Source organism: Taudactylus pleione, unplaced genomic scaffold (assembly GCF_031769625.1).
Source record: "Taudactylus pleione unplaced genomic scaffold, aTauple2 ptg000434l, whole genome shotgun sequence".
NCBI classification, from domain to species: domain Eukaryota; kingdom Metazoa; phylum Chordata; class Amphibia; order Anura; family Myobatrachidae; genus Taudactylus; species Taudactylus pleione.
Window position 1 is genome coordinate 5,972,211 of NW_028284836.1, and position 22,113 is coordinate 5,994,323.

Consider the following 22,113-nt stretch of genomic DNA (forward strand, 5'->3'; position numbering starts at 1 on the left):
AACCGTTACATCGTTGATCTTATCATCATTTTGTGTTTTAATGGGACAAACCTGGCGTCCTATAACCATTACATCGCTGATCTTATCATTATTTTGTGTTTTAATGGGACAAACCTGGCGTCCTATAACCGTTACATCGCTGATCTTATCATCATTTTGTGTTTTAATGGGACAAACCTGGCGTCCTATAACCGTTACATCGTTGATCTTATCATCATTTTGTGTTTTAATGGGACAAACCTGGCGTCCTATAACCGTTACATCGCTGATCTTATCATCATTTTGTGTTTTAATGGGACAAACCTGGCGTCCTATAACCGTTACATCGCTGATCTTATCATCATTTTGTGTTTTAATGGGACAAACCTGGCGTCCTATAACCGTTACATCGCTGATCTTATCATCATTTTGTGTTTTAATGGGACAAACCTGGCGTCCTATAACCGTTACATCGCTGATCTTATCATCATTTTGTGTTTTAATGGGACAAACCTGGCGTCCTATAACCGTTACATTGCTGATCTTATCATCATTTTGTGTTTTAATGGGACAAACCTGGCGTCCTATAACCATTACATCGCTGATCTTATCATCATTTTGTGTTTTAATGGGACAAACCTGGCGTCCTATAACCGTTCCATCGCTGATATTATCAGCATTTTGTGTTCTAGTGGCACAAACCTGGCGTCCTATAACCGTTACATCGCTGATCTTATCATCATTTTGTGTTCTAATGGGACAAACCTGGCGTCCTATAACCGTTACATCGCTGATCTTATCATCATTTTGTGTTTTAATGGGACAAACCTGGCGTCCTATAACCGTTACATCGCTGATCTTATCATCATTTTGTGTTTTAATGGGACAAACCTGGCGTCCTATAACCGTTACATCGCTGATCTTATCATCATTTTGTTTTTTAATGGGACAAACCTGGCGTCCTATAACCATTACATCGCTGATATTATCATCATTTTGTGTTCTAATGGGACAAACCTGGCGTCCTATAACCGTTACATCGCTGATCTTATCATAATTTTGTGTTTTAATGAGACAAACCTGGCGTCCTATAACCGTTACATCACTGATATTATCATCATTTTGTGTTTTAATGGGACAAACCTGGCGTCCTATAACCGTTACATCGCTGATCTTATCATCATTTTGTGTTTTAATGAGACAAACCTGGCGTCCTATAACCGTTACATCGCTGATCTTATCATCATTTTGTGTTTTAATGGGACAAACCTGGCGTCCTATAACCGTTACATCGCTGATCTTATCATCATTTTGTGTTCTAATGGGACAAACCTGGCGTCCTATAACCGTTACATCGCTGATCTTATCATCATTTTGTGTTTTAATGGGACAAACCTGGCGTCCTATAACCGTTACATCGATGATGTTATCATCATTTTGTTTTTTAATGGGACAAACCTGGCATCCTATAACCGTTACATCACTGATCTTATCATCATTTTGTGTTTTAATGGGACAAACCTGGCGTCCTATAACCGTTACATCGCTGATCTTATCATCATTTTGTGTTTTAATGGGACAAACCTGGCGTCCTATAACCGTTACATCGCTGATCTTATCATCATTTTGTGTTCTAATGGGACAAACCTGGCGTCCTATAACCGTTACATCGCTGATCTTATCATCATTTTGTGTTCTAATGGGACAAACCTGGCGTCCTATAACCGTTACATCGCTGATCTTATCATCATTTTGTGTTTTAATGGGACAAACCTGGCGTCCTATAACCGTTACATCGCTGATCTTATCATCATTTTGTGTTCTAATGGGACAAACCTGGCGTCCTATAACCGTTACATCGCTGATCTTATCATAATTTTGTGTTTTAATGGGACAAACCTGACGTCCTATAACCGTTACATCACTGATCTTATCATCATTTTGTGTTTTAATGGGACAAACCTGGCGTCCTATAACCGTTACATCGCTGATCTTATCATCATTTTGTGTTTTAATGGGACAAACCTGGCGTCCTATAACCATTACATCGCTGATCTTATCATCATTTTGTGTTTTAGTGGGACAAACCTGGCGTCCTATAACCGTTACATTGCTGATCTTATCATTATTTTGTGTTCTAATGGGACAAACCTGGCGTCCTATAACCGTTACATCACTGATCTTATCATCATTTCATTTTTTAATGGGACAAACCTGGCGTCCTATAACAGTTACATCGCTGATCTTATCATCATTTCGTTTTTTAATGGGACAAACCTGGCGTCCTATAACCGTTACATCGCTGATCTTATCATTATTTTGTGTTCTAATGGGACAAACCTGGCGTCCTATAACCGTTACATCACTGATCTTATCATCATTTCATTTTTTAATGGGACAAACCTGGCGTCCTATAACAGTTACATCGCTGATCTTATCATCATTTCGTTTTTTAATGGGACAAACCTGGCGTCCTATAACCGTTACATCGCTGATCTTATCATTATTTTGTGTTCTAATGGGACAAACCTGGCGTCCTATAACCGTTACATCGCTGATCTTATCATCATTTTGTTTTTTAATGGGACAAACCTGGCGTCCTATAACCGTTACATCGCTGATCTTATCATTATTTTGTGTTCTAATGGGACAAACCTGGCGTCCTATAACCGTAACATTGCTGATCTTATCATCATTTTGTGTTCTAATGGGACAAACCTGGCGCCCTATAACCGTTACATCGCTGATCGTATCATAATTTTGTGTTTTAATGGGACAAACCTGGCGTCCTATAACCGTTACATCGCTGATCTTATCATCATTTTGTGTTTTAATGGGACAAACCTGGCGTCCTATAACCGTTACATCGCTGATCTTATCATAATTTTGTGTTCTAATTTGACAAACCTGGCGTCCTATAACCGTTACATCGCTGATCTTATCATCATTTTGTGTTTTAATGGGACAAACCTGGCGTCCTATAACCATTACATCGCTGATCTTATCAGCATTTTGTGTTTTAATTGGACAAACCTGGTGTCCTATAACCGTTACATCGCTGATCTTATCATCATTTTGTGTTTTAATGGGACAAACCTGGCGTCCTATAACCGTTACGTCACTGATATTATCATCATTTTGTGTTCTAATGGGACAAACCTGGCGTCCTATAACCGTTACATCGCTGATCTTATCATCATTTTGTGTTTTAATGGGACAAACCTGGCGTCCTATAACCGTTACATCACTGATATTATCAGCATTTTGTGTTTTAATGGGACAAACCTGGCGTCCTATAACCGTTCCATCGCTGATATTATCAGCATTTTGTGTTCTAGTGGGACAAACCTGGCGTCCTATAACCGTTACATCGCTGATCTTATCATCATTTTGTGTTCTAATGGGACAAACCTGGCGTCCTATAACCGTTACATCGCTGATCTTATCATCATTTTGTGTTTTAATGGGACAAACCTGGCGCCCTATAACCGTTACATCGCTGATATTATCATCATTTTGTGTTCTAATGGGACAAACCTGGCGTCCTATAACCGTTACATCGCTGATCTTATCATTATTTTGTGTTTTAATGGGACAAACCTGGCGTCCTATAACCGTTACATCGCTGATCTTATCATCATTTTGTGTTTTAATGGGACAAACCTGGCGTCCTATAACCGTTACATTGCTGATCTTATCATCATTTTGTGTTTTAATGGGACAAACCTGGCGTCCTATAACCGTTACATCGATGATGTTATCATCATTTTGTTTTTTAATGGGACAAACCTGGCATCCTATAACCGTTACATCGCTGATCTTATCATCATTTTGTGTTTTAATGGGACAAACCTGGCGTCCTATAACCGTTACATCGCTGATCTTATCATCATTTTGTGTTTTAATGGGACAAACCTGGCGTCCTGTAACCGTTACATCGCTGATCTTATCATCATTTTGTGTTCTAATGGGACAAACCTGGCGTCCTATAACCGTTACATCGCTGATCTTATCATCATTTTGTGTTCTAATGGGACAAACCTGGCGTCCTATAACCGTTACATCGCTGATCTTATCATCATTTTGTGTTTTAATGGGACAAACCTGGCGTCCTATAACCGTTACATCGCTGATCTTATCATCATTTTGTGTTCTAATGGGACAAACCTGGCGTCCTATAACCGTTACATCGCTGATCTTATCATCATTTTGTGTTCTAATGGGACAAACCTGGCGTCCTATAACCGTTACATTGCTGATCTTATCATCATTTTGTGTTCTAATGGGACAAACCTGGCGTCCTATAACCGTTACATCGCTGATCTTATCATCATTTTGTGTTCTAATGGGACAAACCTGGCGTCCTATAACCATTACATCGATGATGTTATCATCATTTTGTGTTCTAATGGGACAAACCTGGCGACCTATAACCGTTACATCACTGATCTTATCATCATTTTGTGTTCTAATGGGACAAACCTGGCGTCCTATAACCGTTACATCGCTGATCTTATCATCATTTTGTGTTCTAATGGGACAAACCTGGCGTCCTATAACCGTTACATCGCTGATCTTATCATCATTTTGTGTTTTAATGGGACAAACCTGTCGTCCTATAATCGTTACATCGCTGATCTTATCATCATTTTGTGTTCTAATGGGACAAACCTGGCGACCTATAACCGTTACATCACTGATCTTATCATCATTTTCTGTTTTAATAGGACAAACCTGGCGTCCTATAACCGTTACATCGATGATGTTATCATCATTTTGTGTTTTAATGGGACAATCCTGGCATCCTATAACCGTTACATCACTGATCTTATCATCATTTTGTGTTTTAATGGGACAAACCTGGCGTCCTATAACCGTTACATCGCTGATCTAATCATCATTTTGTGTTTTAATGGGACAAACCTGGCGTCCTATAACCGTTACATCGCTGATCTTATCATCATTTTGTGTTCTAATGGGACAAACCTGGCGTCCTATAACCGTTACATCGCTGATCTTTTCATCATTTTGTGTTCTAATGGGACAAACCTGGCGTCCTATAACCGTTACATCGCTGATATTATCATCATTTTGTGTTCTAATGGGACAAACCTGGCGTCCTATAACCGTTACATCGCTGATCTTATCATCATTTTGTGTTCTAATGGGACAAACCTGGCGTCCTATAACCGATACATCGCTGATCTTATCATCATTTTGTGTTCTAATGGGACAAACCTGGCGTCCTATAACCGTTACATCGCTGATCTTATCATCATTTTGTGTTCTAATGGGACAAACCTGGCATCCTATAACCGTTACATCGCTGATCTTATCATCATTTTGTGTTTTAATGGGACAAACCTGGCGTCCTATAACCATTACATCGATGATCTTATCATCATTTTGTGTTTTAATGGGACAAACCTGGCGTCCTATAACCGTTACATCGCTGATCATATCATCATTTTGTGTTCTACTGGGACAAACCTGGCGTCCTATAACTGATACATCGCTGATCTTATCATCATTTTGTGTTCTAATGGGACAAACCTGGCGTCCTATAACCGATACATCGCTTATCTTATCATCATTTTGTGTTCTAATGGGACAAACCTGGCGTCCTATAACCGATACATCGATGATCTTATCATCATTTTGTGTTCTAATGGGACAAACCTGGCGTCCTATAACCGATACATCGATGATCTTATCATTATTTAGTTGTTTCCCTTTTCTCCTTCTTATCACTTGAGATTTATCCACCAATAGTGTAATGATTTGTTCACTGTCACCTCCCTGGATATCACTCTCAGCAAATGGCGAAACTATTAACGTCTGTAATTATACTGACGCACCTCACAGACCCAGGGTTGACAATATACCCAGAAGTCAATTAGGAAGACTTGGGGGGCGGATTCAATCAGAAGCGATAAGCCCCATTTTCATGATAAATTATCGCTTCCGTGATCATTTAGAAATCGCACAATTCAGTTATCGCATGTGCGATAATTGCATAGACAGGAACTGGCAATAAGTGTTCACCATCTCAGAGCAGGTGAAAAAAAAAAGAAAAATCTATATGTTTGGCTAAAAATTTGGGGATTTGTTCCAGAGCCCTTTGGACACCCCCCATAATGATAAATTAGACAAGTTTTTTAAAAAAATTTGCTTTCATTTGGTCAAAATGACGTAAATTTTAGGTAAAAAAAGTGAAAAATGGGTTAAGTAGGGGTGAGCGGGTTCGGATTTCTGAAATCTGAGCCCCCCCGATCCGAGTCCGATCCGAGTCAGGCTCGACTTTTCCCGCCTGACTCGGATCTGAAATCGAGGCAAAACGTCATCATCCCGCCTTCCGAGTCTCGCGGGTTTTGGATCCTATATAAGGTACCTGCGTCGGCGCCATTTTCTCACTCGGCTGTGGACAGTGAAGAGGGAGGGTGGGAGTTAGGGCTGTGTAGTGTAGTGTAGTGTAGTGTAGTGTAGTGCTGCTGTTGTCCACTACTTCAAAGTCCATAGGGGCTGGCTGTGTTGTGCTGTGCTGCTGTTGTTAATAGGGGCTGTGTCCACTACTTCAAAGTCCATAGGGGCTGGCTGGACTGTGTTGTGCAGTCAGTTCTCCATAGGGGCTGTGTCCACTCCAAAGTTCTGTGCAGTGTCCCAGTCCTAAAGGGGTGCTGTAGTGTTGTCCAGGGGGTGCTCTGTCCATCAGGGGTGCTCCCCCCAAGTGCTAAAAAAATAATAAATTTTCTGTGTTTGTGAATTGTGTGCGCAGTAGCCACACGTGCATCAACAAAGTAGTGCCAAGCGTGCGCCTGTGTCATAAGTAAAGGGCCGGCTGGCTTGACCGTTAAAGGGTGCTCTAACCCCCAAAGTACACTCCAGTCCAAACCAAAAAAAAATTTATTTTCTGTGTTTGTGAATTGTGTGCGCAGTAGCCGCACGTGCATCAACAAAGTAGTGCCAAGCGTGCGCCTGTGTCATAAGTAAAGGGCCGGCTGGCTTGACCGTTAAAGGGTGCTGTAACCCCCAAAGTACACTCCAGTCCAAACCAAAAAAAAAAAATATTTTCTGTGTTTGTGAATTGTGTGCGCAGTAGCCGCACGTGCATCAACAAAGTAGTGCCAAGCGTGCGCCTGTGTCATAAGTAAAGGGCCGGCTTGCTTGACCGTTAAAGGGTGCTGTAACCCCCAAAGTACACTCCAGCCCAAACCAAAAAAAAAAATATTTTCTGTGTTTGTGAATTGTGTGCGCAGTAGCCGCACGTGCATCAACAAAGTAGTGCCAAGCGTGCGCCTGTGTCATAAGTAAAGGGTCGGCTGGCTTGACCATTAAAGGGTGCTGTAACCCCCAAAGTACACTCCAGTCCAAACCAAAAAAAAAAATATTTTCTGTGTTTGTGAATTGTGTGCGCAGTAGCCGCACGTGCATCAACAAAGTAGTGCCAAGCGTGCGCCTGTGTCATAAGTAAAGGGCCGGCTGGCTTGACCGTTAAAGGGTGCTGTAACCCCCAAAGTACACTCCAGTCCAAACCAAAAAAAAAAATATTTTCTGTGTTTGTGAATTGTGTGCGCAGTAGCCGCACGTGCATCAACAAAGTAGTGCCAAGCGTGCGCCTGTGTCATAAGTAAAGGGCCGGCTGGCTTGACCGTTAAAGGGTGCTGTAACCCCCAAAGTACACTCCAGTCCAAACCAAAAAAAAAATTATTTTCTGTGTTTGTGAATTGTGTGCGCAGTAGCCGCACGTGCATCAACAAAGTAGTGCCAAGCGTGCGCCTGTGTCATAAGTAAAGGGCCGGCTGGCTTGACCGTTAAAGGGTGCTGTAACCCCCAAAGTACACTCCAGTTCAAACCAAAAAAAAAATTATTTTCTGTGTTTGTGAATTGTGTGCGCAGTAGCCGCACGTGCATCAACAAAGTAGTGCCAAGCGTGCGCCTGTGTCATAAGTAAAGGGCCGGCTTGCTTGACCGTTAAAGGGTGCTGTAACCCCCAAAGTACACTCCAGTCCAAACCAAAAAAAAAATTATTTTCTGTGTTTGTGAATTGTGTGCGCAGTAGCCGCACGTGCATCAACAAAGTAGTGCCAAGCGTGCTCCTGTGTCATAAGTAAAGGGCCGGCTGGCTTGACCGTTAAAGGGTGCTGTAACCCCCAAAGTACACTCCAGTCCAAACCAAAAAAACAATTATTTTCTGTGTTTGTGAATTGTGTGCGCAGTAGCCGCACGTGCATCAACAAAGTAGTGCCAAGCGTGCGCCTGTGTCATAAGTAAAGGGCCGGCTGGCTTGACCGTTAAAGGGTGCTGTAACCCCCAAAGTACACTCCAGTCCAAACCAAAAAAAAAATTATTTTCTGTGTTTGTGAATTGTGTGCGCAGTAGCCGCACGTGCATCAACAAAGCAGTGCCAAGCGTGCGCCTGTGTCATAAGTAAAGGGCCGGCTGGCTTGACCGTTAAAGGGTGCTGTAACCCCCAAAGTACACTCCAGTTCAAACCAAAAAAATAATATTTTTTGTGTGTTTGTGAATTGTGTGCGCAGTAGCCGCACGTGCATCAACAAAGTAGTGCCAAGCGTGCGCCTGTGTCATAAGTAAAGGGCCGGCTGGCTTGACCGTTAAAGGGTGCTGTAACCCCCAAAGTACACTCCAGTCCAAACCAAAAAAACAATTATTTTCTGTGTTTGTGAATTGTGTGCGCAGTAGCCGCACGTGCATCAACAAAGGAGCAGCGCCAAGCGTGCGCCTGTGTCCCATAAGTAAAGAGCCGGCTGGCTCATTTCTTAAAGGCTGGTGTAACCCACAAAGTGCACTACTCTCCAGCAAAAATAAAAAAAATATTTTCTGTGTTTAGCCGCACGTATATATCAAATCGATATAACATAAATGGAGGACCAAACTTTCTCCGATAAAAATAAAATAGAGAAAGATCAAGAACCACTTCCTCCTAGTGCTGAAGCTGCTGCCACTAGTCATGACATAGACGATAACATGCCATCAACGTCGTCTGGCAAGGCCGATGCCCAATGTCATAATAGAGGGCACATACAATCCCAAATGACAAAGTTCAGGAAATGACCTTGAAAAAAACATTTAAATCAGCTGAAGAGAAACGTAAACTTGCCAATATGTCATTTACGACACGGAAGGAACGGCTAAGGTCGATCCCTAGTATGTTCATGACTAGTGGTTCAGCTTCACATGACGATGGAAGCCCTCCTCCCACTAAAAAAATCAAAAGAGTTAAGCTGGCAAAAGCACAGCGAAGAACTGTGCTTTCTAAGAAGATATCACAAATCCCCAAGGAGAGTCCAAGTGTGGTGGTGGTTGCGTTGCCTGACCTTCCCAGCACTGGACGGGAAGACGTGGCTCTTTCCACCATTTGCACGCCCCCTGCAAGTGCTGAAAGGAGCACCCACAGTCCACTTGCTGATATGCAAATGGAAGATGTCACTGTTGAAGTACAACAGGATGAGGATACTGGTGTAGCTGGCGCTGAGGAGGAAGTTGGCGAGGAGGATTCTGATGGTGATGTGGTTTGTTTAAATCAGGCTCCGGGGGAGACAGTTGTTGTCCGTGGGATGAAAAAGCCCATCACGGTCATGCCTGGGCAGAAGACCAAACATTCCACCTCTTTGGTCTGGCAATATTTCTATCCAAATCCGGACAACAACTGTCTTGCCATATGTACCTTATGTAAAGGTGGAATAAGTAGGGGTAGGGACGTTAACCACCTAGGAACATCCTCCCTTATACGGCACCTGCAGCGCGTTCATAATAAGTTACTGTCAAGTTCAGAAACTTTGGCTAAGACCGTAAGCAGTCCAGGGACATCTAAATCCCGTTGTCCTGTTGTATCCAAGTGCCTGCAAACCACACCGTCCACTCCCTCCTCGTCAATTTCCTCCTTAGTCAGGATCGGAAGTCGTCCTGCAGGCCATGTCACTGGCATGACTGACTCTCCTATCCCGGATTCCTCCGGAGGATCCTGCATTGCTACGCCTCCTGCTGCCGCTGCTGCTGTTGCTGCTGCTGGGAGTCGTTCATCATCCCAGAGAGGAAGTAGGAACACCACTACTTTTACTAAACAATTGACCCTCCAACAGTCCTTAGCGAGGAGGATGAAGTACGACAGCAGTCATCCTGAAGCAAAACGTATAACTGAGGCCTTGACTGCTATGTTGTTGTTAGACGTGCGTCCGGTATCCGCCATTAGTGCAGTGGGATTTAGACAATTGATGGAGGTAGTGTGTCCCCGGTTCCAAATCCCATCTAGATTCCACTTCACTAGGCAGGCGATACCGAGACTGTACAGAAACGTCAGAAAAAGTGTCCTCAGTGTCCTGAAAAATGCCGTTGTACCCAATATCCACTTAACCACGGACATGTGGACAAGTGGAACAGGGCAGACTAAGGACTATATGACTGTGACAGCCCACTGGGTAGATGTATCACCTTACGCAGCAACAGCAGCAGCGTCACCAGTCGCAGCATCTCAGAAACGCCAGCTCGTTCCAAGGCAGGCTACGCTGTGTATCACCGGTTTCAATAAGAGGCACACCGCCGACAACCTCTTAGAGAAACTGAGGGAAACCATCGCCCAGTGGCTTACCCCACTTAGACTCTCCTGGGGAGAGTCTAGTTTAAAGTAGGGGTGTACACCGGCCACTTTTCGTGTTTTGGTTTTGGATCTGGATCTTTCTTCGTGTTTTGGATCTGGATTGGTTTTGCCAAAACCACCCTTCCGTGTTTTGGGTTCTGGGTTTTGTGTTTTGGATCTGTATTTTTTTTTAAAAAAGCATAAAAACAGCTAAAATCAGAGAATTTGTAGGTTTTTCTGCTCCTATGCTATTATTAACCTCAATAACCTTAATTTCCACTCATTTCCAGTCTATTCTGAACACCTCACACCTCACAATAGTGTTTTTATGTCCAAAAGGTTGCACCGAGGTAGCTGGATGACTATGCTAAGCGACACGAGTGGGCGGCACAAACACGTGACCCATCTAGGCGTGAAACTGCAGTGGCAGACAGGATGGCAGTTTGAAAAACTAGGCCTCAAACTGTACATAATGCAAAGAAAAAAAAGAGGTGCAAGATGGAATTGTCCTTGGGCCCTCCCACCCACCCTTATGTTGTATAAACAGGACATGCACACTTTAACAAACCAATCATTTCAGCGCCAGGGTCTGCCACACAACTGTGGCTGAAATGATTGGTTCGTTTGGGCCCCCACAAAACAAGCTGGCAATTAATCTGTCCCTGCACAAACTGGCTCTACGGAGGCAAGATGTCATCCTCATCCTCCTCATCCACCGATTCCTCACCCTCTTCAGTGTGTACATCCTCATCCTCACAGAGTATTAATTCGTCCCTGCTGGAACCACAGGTCCCTCTGTACGTTCTGGAGGCTGGTCTCCCTGGAAGAGTTGATAATTCATTGTATGAACATCATCTTCTCCACATTTTGTGGAAGCAACCTCCTACGCCTTTCGCTGACAAGGTTCCCGGCTGCACTAAACACTCTTTCGGAGTACACACTGGAGGGGGGGCAACTCAGGTAAAATAGAGCCAGTTTGTACAGGGACCTCCAAATTGCTTCTTTTTCCTGCCAGTACAGGTACGGACTGTCTGACATGCCTACTTGGATGCTGTCACCGATGTAATCCTTTAACAGACAGACGCACGCTTGTCGCTGCTGCTTTGAGGATGCAAGTGCGGCTACAGCCCACACAATTCACAAAGACAGAAAAAAAAAAAGAATATTTTTATTGTTTGTGGAGCGCACTTTGAGGGTTACACCACCCTTTAACAGACAGACGCACGCTTGTCGCTGCTGCTTTGAGGATGCAAGTGCGGCTACAGCCCACACAATTCACAAAGACAGAAAAAAGAAGAAGAATATTTTTATTGTTTGTGTAGCACACTTTGAGGGTGTCACCACCCTTTAACAGACAGACGCACACTTGTCGCTGCTGCTTTAAGGATGCAGGTGCGGCTACAGCCCACACATTTCACAAAGACCGAAAAAAAAAGAACAATATTTTAATTGTTTGTGTAGCACACTTTGAGGGTGTCACCACCCTTTAACAGACAGACGCACGCTTGTCGCTGCTGCTTTAAGGATGCAGGTGCGGCTACAGCCCACACAATTCACAAAGACAGAAAAAAGAAGAATATTTTTATTGTTTGTGTAGCACACTTTGAGGGTGACACCACCCTTTAACAGACAGACGCACGCTTGTCGCTGCTGCTTTGAGGATGCTGGTGGAATCTAGACGGGATTTGGAACCGAGGACACACTACCTCCATCAATTGTCTAAATCCCACTGCACTAATGGCGGATACCGGACGCACGTCTAACACCAACATAGCAGTCAAGGCCTCAGTTATACGTTTTGCTTCAGGATGACTGCTGTCGTACTTCATCCTCATCGCTAGGGACTGTTGGAGGGTCAATTGTTTAGTAAAAGTAGTGATGTTCCTACTTCCTCTCTGGGATGATGAACAACTCCCAGCAGCAGCAACAGCACTAGGAGGAAGTGGTTCTTGATCTTTCCCTATTTTATTTTTATCGTAGAAAGTTTGGTCCTCCATTTATGTTATATTTATATATACGTGCGGCTAAAGCGCACACAAACACAGAAAATATTTTTTTATTTTTGCTGGAGAGTAGTGCACTTTGTGGGTTACACCACCCTTTAAGAAATGAGCCAGCCGGCTCTTTACTTATGGGACACAGGCGCACGCTTGGCGCTGCTCCTTTGTTGATGCACGTGCAGCCACAGTGCACACAAGTCACAAACACAGAAAATATATTTTTTTTTGTTTTGGAGTGTACTTTGGGGGTTACAGAACCCTTTAACGGTCAAGCCAGCCGGCCCTTTACTTATGATACAGGCGCACGCTTGGCACTACTTTGTTGATGCACGTGCGGCTACTGCGCACACAATTCACAAACACAGAAAATAATTTTTTTTTTGGTTTGGACTGGAGTGTACTTTCGGGGGTTACAGCACCCTTAACGGTCAAGCCAGCCGGCCCTTTACTTATGACACAGGCGCACGCTTGGCACTACTTTGTTGATGCACGTGCGGCTACTGCGCACACAATTCACAAACACAGAAAATAATTTTTTTTTGGTTTGGACTGGAGTGTACTTTCGGGGGTTACAGCACCCTTTAACGGTCAAGCCAGCCGGCCCTTTACTTATGACACAGGCGCACGCTTGACACTACTTTGTTGATGCACGTGCGGCTACTGCGCACACAATTCCCAAACACAGAAAATAAAAATTTTTTTGGTTTGGACTGGAGTGTACTTTCGGGGGTTACAGCACCCTTAATGGTCAAGCCAGCCGGCCCTTTACTTATGACACAGGCGCACGCTTGGCACTACTTTGTTGATGCACGTGCGGCTACTGCGCACACAATTCACAAACACAGAAAATAATTTTTTTTTTGGTTTGGACTGGAGTGTACTTTCGGGGGTTACAGCACCCTTTAACGGTCAAGCCAGCAGGCCCTTTACTTATGACACAGGCGCACGCTTGGCACTACTTTGTTGATGCACGTGCGGCTACTGCGCACACAATTCACAAACACAGAAAATTATTTTTTTTTTGGTTTGGACTGGAGTGTACTTTCGGGGGTTACAGCACCCTTAACGGTCAAGCCAGCCGGCCCTTTACTTATGACACAGGCGCACGCTTGGCACTACTTTGTTGATGCACGTGCGGCTACTGCGCACACAATTCACAAACACAGAAAATTATTTTTTTTTTGGTTTGGACTGGAGTGTACTTTCGGGGGTTACAGCACCCTTAACGGTCAAGCCAGCCGGCCCTTTACTTATGACACAGGTGCACGCTTGGCACTACTTTGTTGATGCACGTGCGGCTACTGCGCACACAATTCACAAACACAGAAAATAAATTTTTTTTGGTTTGGACTGGAGTGTACTTTCGGGGGTTACAGCACCCTTTAACGGTCAAGCCAGCTGGCCCTTTACTTATGACACAGGCGCACGCTTGGCACTACTTTGTTGATGCACGTGCGGCTACTGCGCACACAATTCACAAACACAGAAAATAATTTTTTTTGGGGTTTGGACTGGAGTGTACTTTGGGGGTTACAGCACCCTTTAACGGTCAAGCCAGCCGGCCCTTTACTTATGACACAGGCGCACGCTTGGCACTACTTTGTTGATGCACGTGCGGCTACTGCGCACACAATTCACAAACACAGAAAATATATTATTTTTTTAGCACTTGGGGGGAGCACCCCTGATGGACAGAGCACCCCCTGGACAACACTACAGCACCCCTTTAGGACTGGGACACTGCACAGGACTTTGGAGTGGACACAGCCCCTATGGAGAACTGACGGCACAACACAGTCCAGCCAGCCCCTATGGACTTTGAAGTAGTGGACAACAGCAGCACTACACTACACTACACTACACAGCCCTAACTCCCACCCTCCCTCTTCACTGTCCACAGCCGAGTGAGAAAATGGCGCCGACGCGGGTACCTTATATAGGATCCAAAACCCGCGAGACTCGGAAGGCGGGATGATGACGTTTTGCCTCGATTTCAGATCCGAGTCAGGCGGGAAAAGTCGAGCCTGACTCGGATCGGACTCGGATCGGGGGGGCTCGGGGGGGTTCGGATTTCAGAAATCCGAACCCGCTCACCCCTAGTTTAAAGCAGTGGGCCTGCTATTTTTGGGAGCTGTATGAATGGGACAGGTGTATTAAACATTGCAGGTGGCAGCAGCAGGTGTATTTTTCATTTTTTTTTTAAAGTGCACTTTATAGACACAAAAATATACTAGCACCCAATTTAATATACCCACAATTTTACTACAGCAATTATTGTCTCCAAAAAAATATTGCTTTATATAATTTTTCAACACTTGCAAATACGCATATAACAGCCAATTGAAACAATTGAATAACCCAAAATACTTTTATTACTGCCATTAATACTCTTCTATATTGATTTCCTATGTCAGTTAGGCTTTTTTTGGGGTACAGACTGATTTCCCAAAATGTGGAGAAATTTTTGCACCTTTCGCCATTAAAAATGATCACGTATGCGTTTTCACCTGTTTTGCAATAAGATTTGGCAAAAAACGGGAGCGCGCACTGCTGGAATAGGGGAAAATTGCACCAAAGCCAGCGATAAGTGCGATAAATTTGCCGACGATAATTTATCTATTTATCGCGGCTAATTAAATCTGGCCCTTTGTCTTAACAGCTAGAACGATCCAGACTTTCAGTGACGGGCAAGAAACATGTTGGATAACGCTGAAAACAGAGACCATCCAATAAAGTAACTAGACAATGCTTACAGTGATTTTCACATAGAAAATCCCTATTTATCGCAAAGAAAGAAACGCAGGATCCTATTTTTGAGAGAGAGAACAAAGGCCCTCATTCAGAGCCACTCGCTAGCGGCAGTACGCTCGTTCCGAGCGATGTTCGCACATCTGCGCATGCGTACGGATCGTTATACGCATGCGCGAACCAGTCAGTGCGGACGAAATTCATGTGCTCGCAATATAGCGAATGCCTGCTATTTTGAGTGACAGAATGAGGCGTATGTGGGTGGTAACAGGGGAAGGTGCTTGAAAATGGGGAGTGGAGATCCGAACGCAGGCGTGCTTAAAGGTCAAAACGGGCGTTTTATGGGTGTGCATAATTAATACAGCAGCATCATTGACCACGTCACTGGGTTATTTTATAGCCAGAACTGCTCGCAAGATTGTGGTAGCAAAAACCAACCACAAGAATAGCGAGCAGTTCATACGCTGGTCGATGTACTCGATTAATCTAATAAATAGCGGACATGACGTATGGTGCGTGCGGCCAGGGGGCGTTTTTAACAAATAAACGAGCGTATGTTTTGCTCGCTCATTCAGACTTAGAGGTGTGAACAGACTGCAATTTGCGAACTGATCATTTGAATAGCCACCCCTTGTTTTTGAACGAACGACCGCAAATAGCGAACGGCTCTGAATCAGGCCCAAAGTTTTATTTCTGTCTGAATATAAAAGAATAAAAATATTGTGGCACAAAACGGCTGAAACAAGGTAAAATCTCAGGTGGACCTCTTGGAGACGATCCTAACATAGGCCCTCATTCAGAGCCGCTCGTTAGCGGCAGTACGCTCGTTCCGAGCGATGTTCGCACATCTGCGCATGCGTACGGTTTTTAGTACGCATGCGCGAACCAGTCAGTGCGGCCGAAAATCGTTTGTATGCTATATAGCGAGTGCCTGCTATTTTGAGTGACAGGAGGAGGCGTATGTGGGTGGTAACAGGGGAAGGTGTTTGAAAACGGGGGTGTGGAATTCGAACGCAGGCGTGCTTAAAGGTCAAAACAGGCGTTTTAAGGGAGTGCATAATTAACACAGCAGCGTCACTGACCACGTCACTTGGTTTTTTTTCACTCAGAACTGCTCGCAAAATAGTGGTTGAAAAAACCAACCACAAGAATAGCGAGCAGTTCATACGCTGTTCGATGTACTCGATTAATCTAATAAATAGCGGACATGACCTATGATGCGAGCGGCCAGGGGGTGTTTTTAACAAATACACGAGCGTATGTTTTGCTCGCTCGTTCAGACTTAGAGGTGTGAACAGACCGCAATGTGCGAACGGATCATTTGAATAGCCACCCCTTGTTTTTGAACGAACGACCGCAAATAGCGAATGGCTCTGAATGAGGGCCATTGTCTTTGAGAAGAACAGGGGTCTTAGAAATGCACAAGTCCCTAGTCATTTTTCATCCTGCCCTTAAAAGTAATTAATAAAACTTACTTAAGGAGCTGACTGGTTGGTACTTTATCTCTCTTCAAGACTTAGTACATAGACCCCATAGTTTCTTGAACTAATTCCTTTATAAATGTCTTTGGAGGCTTCTAAATATCCCTTTCAATCCTCAGGAATTTATTAAATATCATTAAAAAGAAGTTTGCTAATCATTCCATCAGATAGAAACGTATCTTTGCTAGTATAATCCTTGTTTATCTTACAATAATTAAGTATGTATGTATATACCTGCTAGGTAGTCCTTCTACCTATACCTATATTTTAAGGTTAGGCTATCTATATAGAGAGCTATTGATATCTATTAGTACACAATTCCATCCGATTATAATTAAGAGTAAACCTACATTATCTACAAACTGGCCACCGTTCCTTATTTACTTACCTTATCTGCCTATGGAACTAATTGTAATAAAATGCTAGTTTTTGTATATACTAGAAGGACATAATTGCATTTAAATATAATAAGCAGAGTAAACATATAAATAAACTGACCAATGCTCTAAATTTAATTACCTCCTCTATGGGGATATAACCGATTGCAATAAATCTTCCGCGTACGTTTTTGTACTTCCACATACACGTTACTGCATGTGCTTTAATAAGATATTGAAAATATCAGCGGACTTCTTTTTTTAATGATTAATTTGTAAAGTTTACACTTTATTTTTTTAAATAAGCTGCTTCATCCTATTTATTTTAATCAATACATTGTACATTTGAACAAAGGGTTAAACTGCGGAATTATTCATAAGAGGTGGATTGAGACAACCTACGAGTTAGATACAGTATATAAAACAAATTACCGATGAGATATAAATACACTAAGAAAAACTTAATGTAAGGACGAAACGCGTCAGTTAATAGCTGTGCTGCTGGACACATCCATTACCTTGGACAGAAATATAGGAATGTTATTCACCCAAATTATCACTCAGTGAACAGATGATTACGCTACATCTAACACCGTTTCTAAACCAACAGTAGCTGCCCCGAACTCTTTGGTGACCTTGTGCAACTTTGTAGCTAATGATGCCAGCTTGCAATATGAAAGGATCTGTGAGACCGCTGAGTGTTTGTACGCACTTGCTTCGATCTGCGAATTTCCAGGTGGCTGCCGAATTATAATATTTTGGTACAGCAGCTGCGATTGAATTAGCGCCCACATTTGAATCGCGCCCAAAATGAGTTTGCTATAAAACGGATTTCTACTGCAGATTTCACGCGTCAGGTGTTTGACATGTGTTGTTGATGTTTATCTTTAAATATAATTTGCTGAAACATGGCTACATAGTAACACCTATTGGGCCAGATACTAATGTAACTAACCTTCTTTACATCATATACGACACAAGAATACCGCTAATCAATTTTGGAATCTTTATAGGCTAAATAAGGAGTTATAGATTTGTTTCCACTACTAATTGGATATTTATATTGCGATGTCCTTGCATATGTTCTTACATGACTTTATCGTTCTCTTTCTCCCGCTAAATACATCAGATATTTTTATATATAAACAGAGGGGGTCATTCAGACCCGCTCGCGAGCGCAGGATGCTCGCAAGCGGGTCGATGTTCCCCACTGTGCATGCGCACGACGGAGGGAGCTCCATGGTGCACATGCACGAGACCTGGCGACCGACGGGCTCTCCATCGCTCCGGGTCTCGCACCAAAGGGGGTGTGCTGTCGATGGTGAGTGACAGCACGCCCCCTTTGGTGGGCGTGCCGGGGGCGTGCCTGCCAGACGGAGGCGTTCCCATGGGAACGCCTACCGTCTGAAGCCGGCCCCACTGACATCACTAGTGATGTCAGTGGGAGTGATTTTGGCTCTGATAGAGCCAAAATCACTCCAGGGCTTGCGGCAGCGAGACCCTACCGCAGGGTCTCCGTCGCAAGCCCGATGGTTGCGTTGGTGAAGACCATCGCGACCATCATCATGGACGCTCGCATATGCTGTGGGTGGTCACCCACAGCTATGCGAGCGGCCAGAAGGCCGCTCCATTTTCATGGAGGAGCGCACTGATTCAGAGCAAGCGCTCTGGTCAGAGCGTTCGGCTCTGAATCAGGCCCCGAGTCGGTTCCCTCATGAGACAAATGCTCTTCCTTTATCTAAATTAAATTCTACCATTAATTACCATATGATTTTGTATTGTGCCTCCAGTCCATTGTTCTGTTTGTTTAGTAGCAATACTACATTGGGGTGACTGCGTGTTTATTTATTCATTAATTACCATTTGTTTATATAGTGCCAGCAAATTCCATTGCGCTTTACAATTGGGCACGCCAATTCCCATATCGCGTTTTTCATCATTATTTCTTTAGTGCCACATAACAAACCCATTTATCTTTTTTTTCCCCCTTGTTTTTACGTGTATACGATATTGCGTTGGCTTTCGTTTTGTCTGACATATGATATGAATATTAATCAGATTTTTGCTCGCTGGCGCGTCGGCGACTTTGGCTTCATTAAATCTGACCTCGGTCTCTTGTAGTGGGTTACACCACACAGGGCTACGTTTGGTTACAGTAATAAATGGATAAAAATAAACTTACGTGTCTGGCAAAATAGTAGAAGCTTAGCATCATGATAAAAATCATCACCGTCATGGAATACTTGGAAGGCACCAGGAAGGCCCTGCGGACATAGAGACATTCCAGCTGAAACCCTCAGACGCACAGTAAGTGCATTATCCAATGTTATCCCCACATGAAACAAATTCTGATGTCCATTAGTAAAATCTGTGATAATGGGGTTTATGTATCAAGCAGTAAAAAGTGTGGACGTGGAGCAGTGGAGAAGTTGCCCATAGTAACCAATCAGCTTCTACCTGTCATTTTACAGAATGTACTAAATAAATGCTACCTCAAAGCTGATTGGATGCTTTGGGCAACTCCTCCACTGATCCACCTCTCTGCGCTGCTAGAATGCTTCACCGAGTTCACGGCTTCAGAAATCGACCCCGATAATGTTTATAATATTCGGGAAAGCAATGTAAAACCAGATTTCAAGCAAAGGAACTATTTCTCAGGCCGCACAAAAAGCAAACAGGATGTTAATTATGTCATTTATCAAACCCCCCCTCTCTCTCCACCCACGGCCCATCCCATACATGGTACTATACGCCGGGGAGCCCCCCGTGCCTAGAACATGGCACAGCGAATGGACAGCGGCCAGGACAGGGTAACGGTAAATGAGAGCCTCACACGTAGGAACTGAAGCGCTTTCTGTCGTAATCGTCGAAAATGGGCTTCCAGGCGTAAATGTTCACCACTCCGACGGCGGCGGTGATCATCAGCATCAGGGTCAGCTTCACCATGTGGCTGACCTGGACCAACATGATGGTGGCGATGAGGGCGAGGACGGCGATGTAGCTGTAGTATTTGGGGTTCTCCACACAGCCCCAGGTGCCGGCGGAGGAGGACGAGGTGCTGTTGTAAGTGGTGGAGTAGTACTGTAAGCAGCTGAGCTGCGGGGAGAGGGAGGGACGATGGTTAGTGACAGTCTATGGTTCCTTATCTCCTGCCTGAGTCTCAGCAGCACCACAAGGTGATGGCAGAACATCTCCAGTGACACACTGTGCTGCTCCCTTACATTCTCACTGCTTGCCCCTTGTCTTATGAGCGGCCCCTTCAACCACCGAATACCCCCTAGTCTTACCCTATGCTCAGTACTTTTCTCTCCAACCATGACCAGATTCATCAAAGCCACACCCTGATCCGTATAAACCACACCCTGATCCGTATAAACCACACCCTGATCCGTATCAACCACACCCTGATCCATATAAACCACACCCTGATCCATATAAACCACACCCTAATCCGTATAAACCACACCCTGATCCGTATAAACCACACCCTGATCCGCATAAACTACACCCTGATCTGTATAAACCACAGCCTGATCCGTATAAACCACACCCTGATCCGTATAAACCACACCCTGATCCGTATAAACCACACCCTGATCCGTATCAACCACACCCTGATCCGTATAAACCACACCCTGATCCGTATAAACCACACTCTGATCCGTATCAACCACACCCTGATCCATATAAACCACACCCTGATCCGTATAAACCACACCCTGATCCGTATCAACCACACCCTGATCCATATAAACCACACCCTGATCCATATAAACCACACCCTAATCCGTATAAACCACACCCTGATCCGTATAAACCACACCCTGATCCGTATAAACCACACCCTGATCCGCATAAACTACACCCTGATCCATATAAACCACACCCTGATCCGTATAAACCACAGCCTGATCCATATAAACCACACCCTGATCCGTATAAACCACACCCTGATCCGTATAAACCACACCCTGATCCGCATAAACTACACCCTGATCTGTATAAACTATACCCAATTCACTCAAACCACACATTGATCCATATGGGATATTCCCTGATCCATATAAAAGACACCCAGTTCCATATAAACTATACCCAATTCACTCAAATCACACCCATATCCATATAAACCACACCCTGATCCAAATAAACCATATCCTGATCATTGTAAACCACACTATAATCTGCAAAAACCACACCCTCATCTGTAAAAACCAAACCCTGATCTATATAAACCACAGCCTGATCCATATAAACCACACCCTGATCCAGATAAACCACACCCTGATCCATATAACCCACACCCTGATCCAGAAAAACCACACCCTGATCCGTATAATCCATATAAACCACACCATGATCCATATAATACACACCATGATCCATATAAACCACACCCTGATCCATATAATCCACACCATGATCCGCATAAACCACACCCTGATCCATATAAACCACACCCTAATCCATATAAAACTCCCAATTCACTGAAACCACACCCTGATCTAAACGAGCCAGACACCAATACAAACCCTGATTTACTTAAACCACACCCACCCTGACCAATATAAATCGCTTTACGTTGTCTGAAAAGTTTTGGCAGCTTGCTGATTGGCTGATGTGGGTTATTGCATATCAGCACTTTTACAATGTGTTAATAATTAAGATCCTGTCTGTAAAATAACAATAAACATATTTTTGAAAAAGAAAAAAAGTTGTAAACGTTTCTTACCATATCCACTATATCCGCCATTGTCAGAATGAAAATGGCCGACATCGCCCAAGTGTTTCGCGCCCACCTGGTCCGATCAATCCAAGTGGAAAAGGCTACTAACTTTTTTGGGAAAACCTATAGATACAGGGATAAGAGGTCATGTTCCTCCCAGAATTCACAATAACATCACTCCATAAACACATTATATTACATTGCTTGC

General features: G+C 43.8%; 1 protein-coding gene across 2 annotated transcripts in view; it reads right to left on the reverse strand.

Moving 5' to 3' along the window:
- The window catches only part of ADCY3 (adenylate cyclase 3), a 219,802-nt gene that overhangs the window by 20,487 nt on the left and 177,202 nt on the right, over positions 1 to 22,113 (reverse strand). For both annotated transcript variants that reach the window (XM_088447575.1, XM_088447574.1), the window contains exons 12-14: positions 21,912 to 22,028; positions 20,013 to 20,275; positions 19,362 to 19,443 (exon numbers count right to left, since the gene is read on the reverse strand). In XM_088447575.1, the coding sequence (XP_088303701.1) occupies positions 19,362 to 19,443; positions 20,013 to 20,275; positions 21,912 to 22,028 (462 nt within the window). The remainder of the gene's footprint in view (positions 1 to 19,361; positions 19,444 to 20,012; positions 20,276 to 21,911; positions 22,029 to 22,113) is intronic.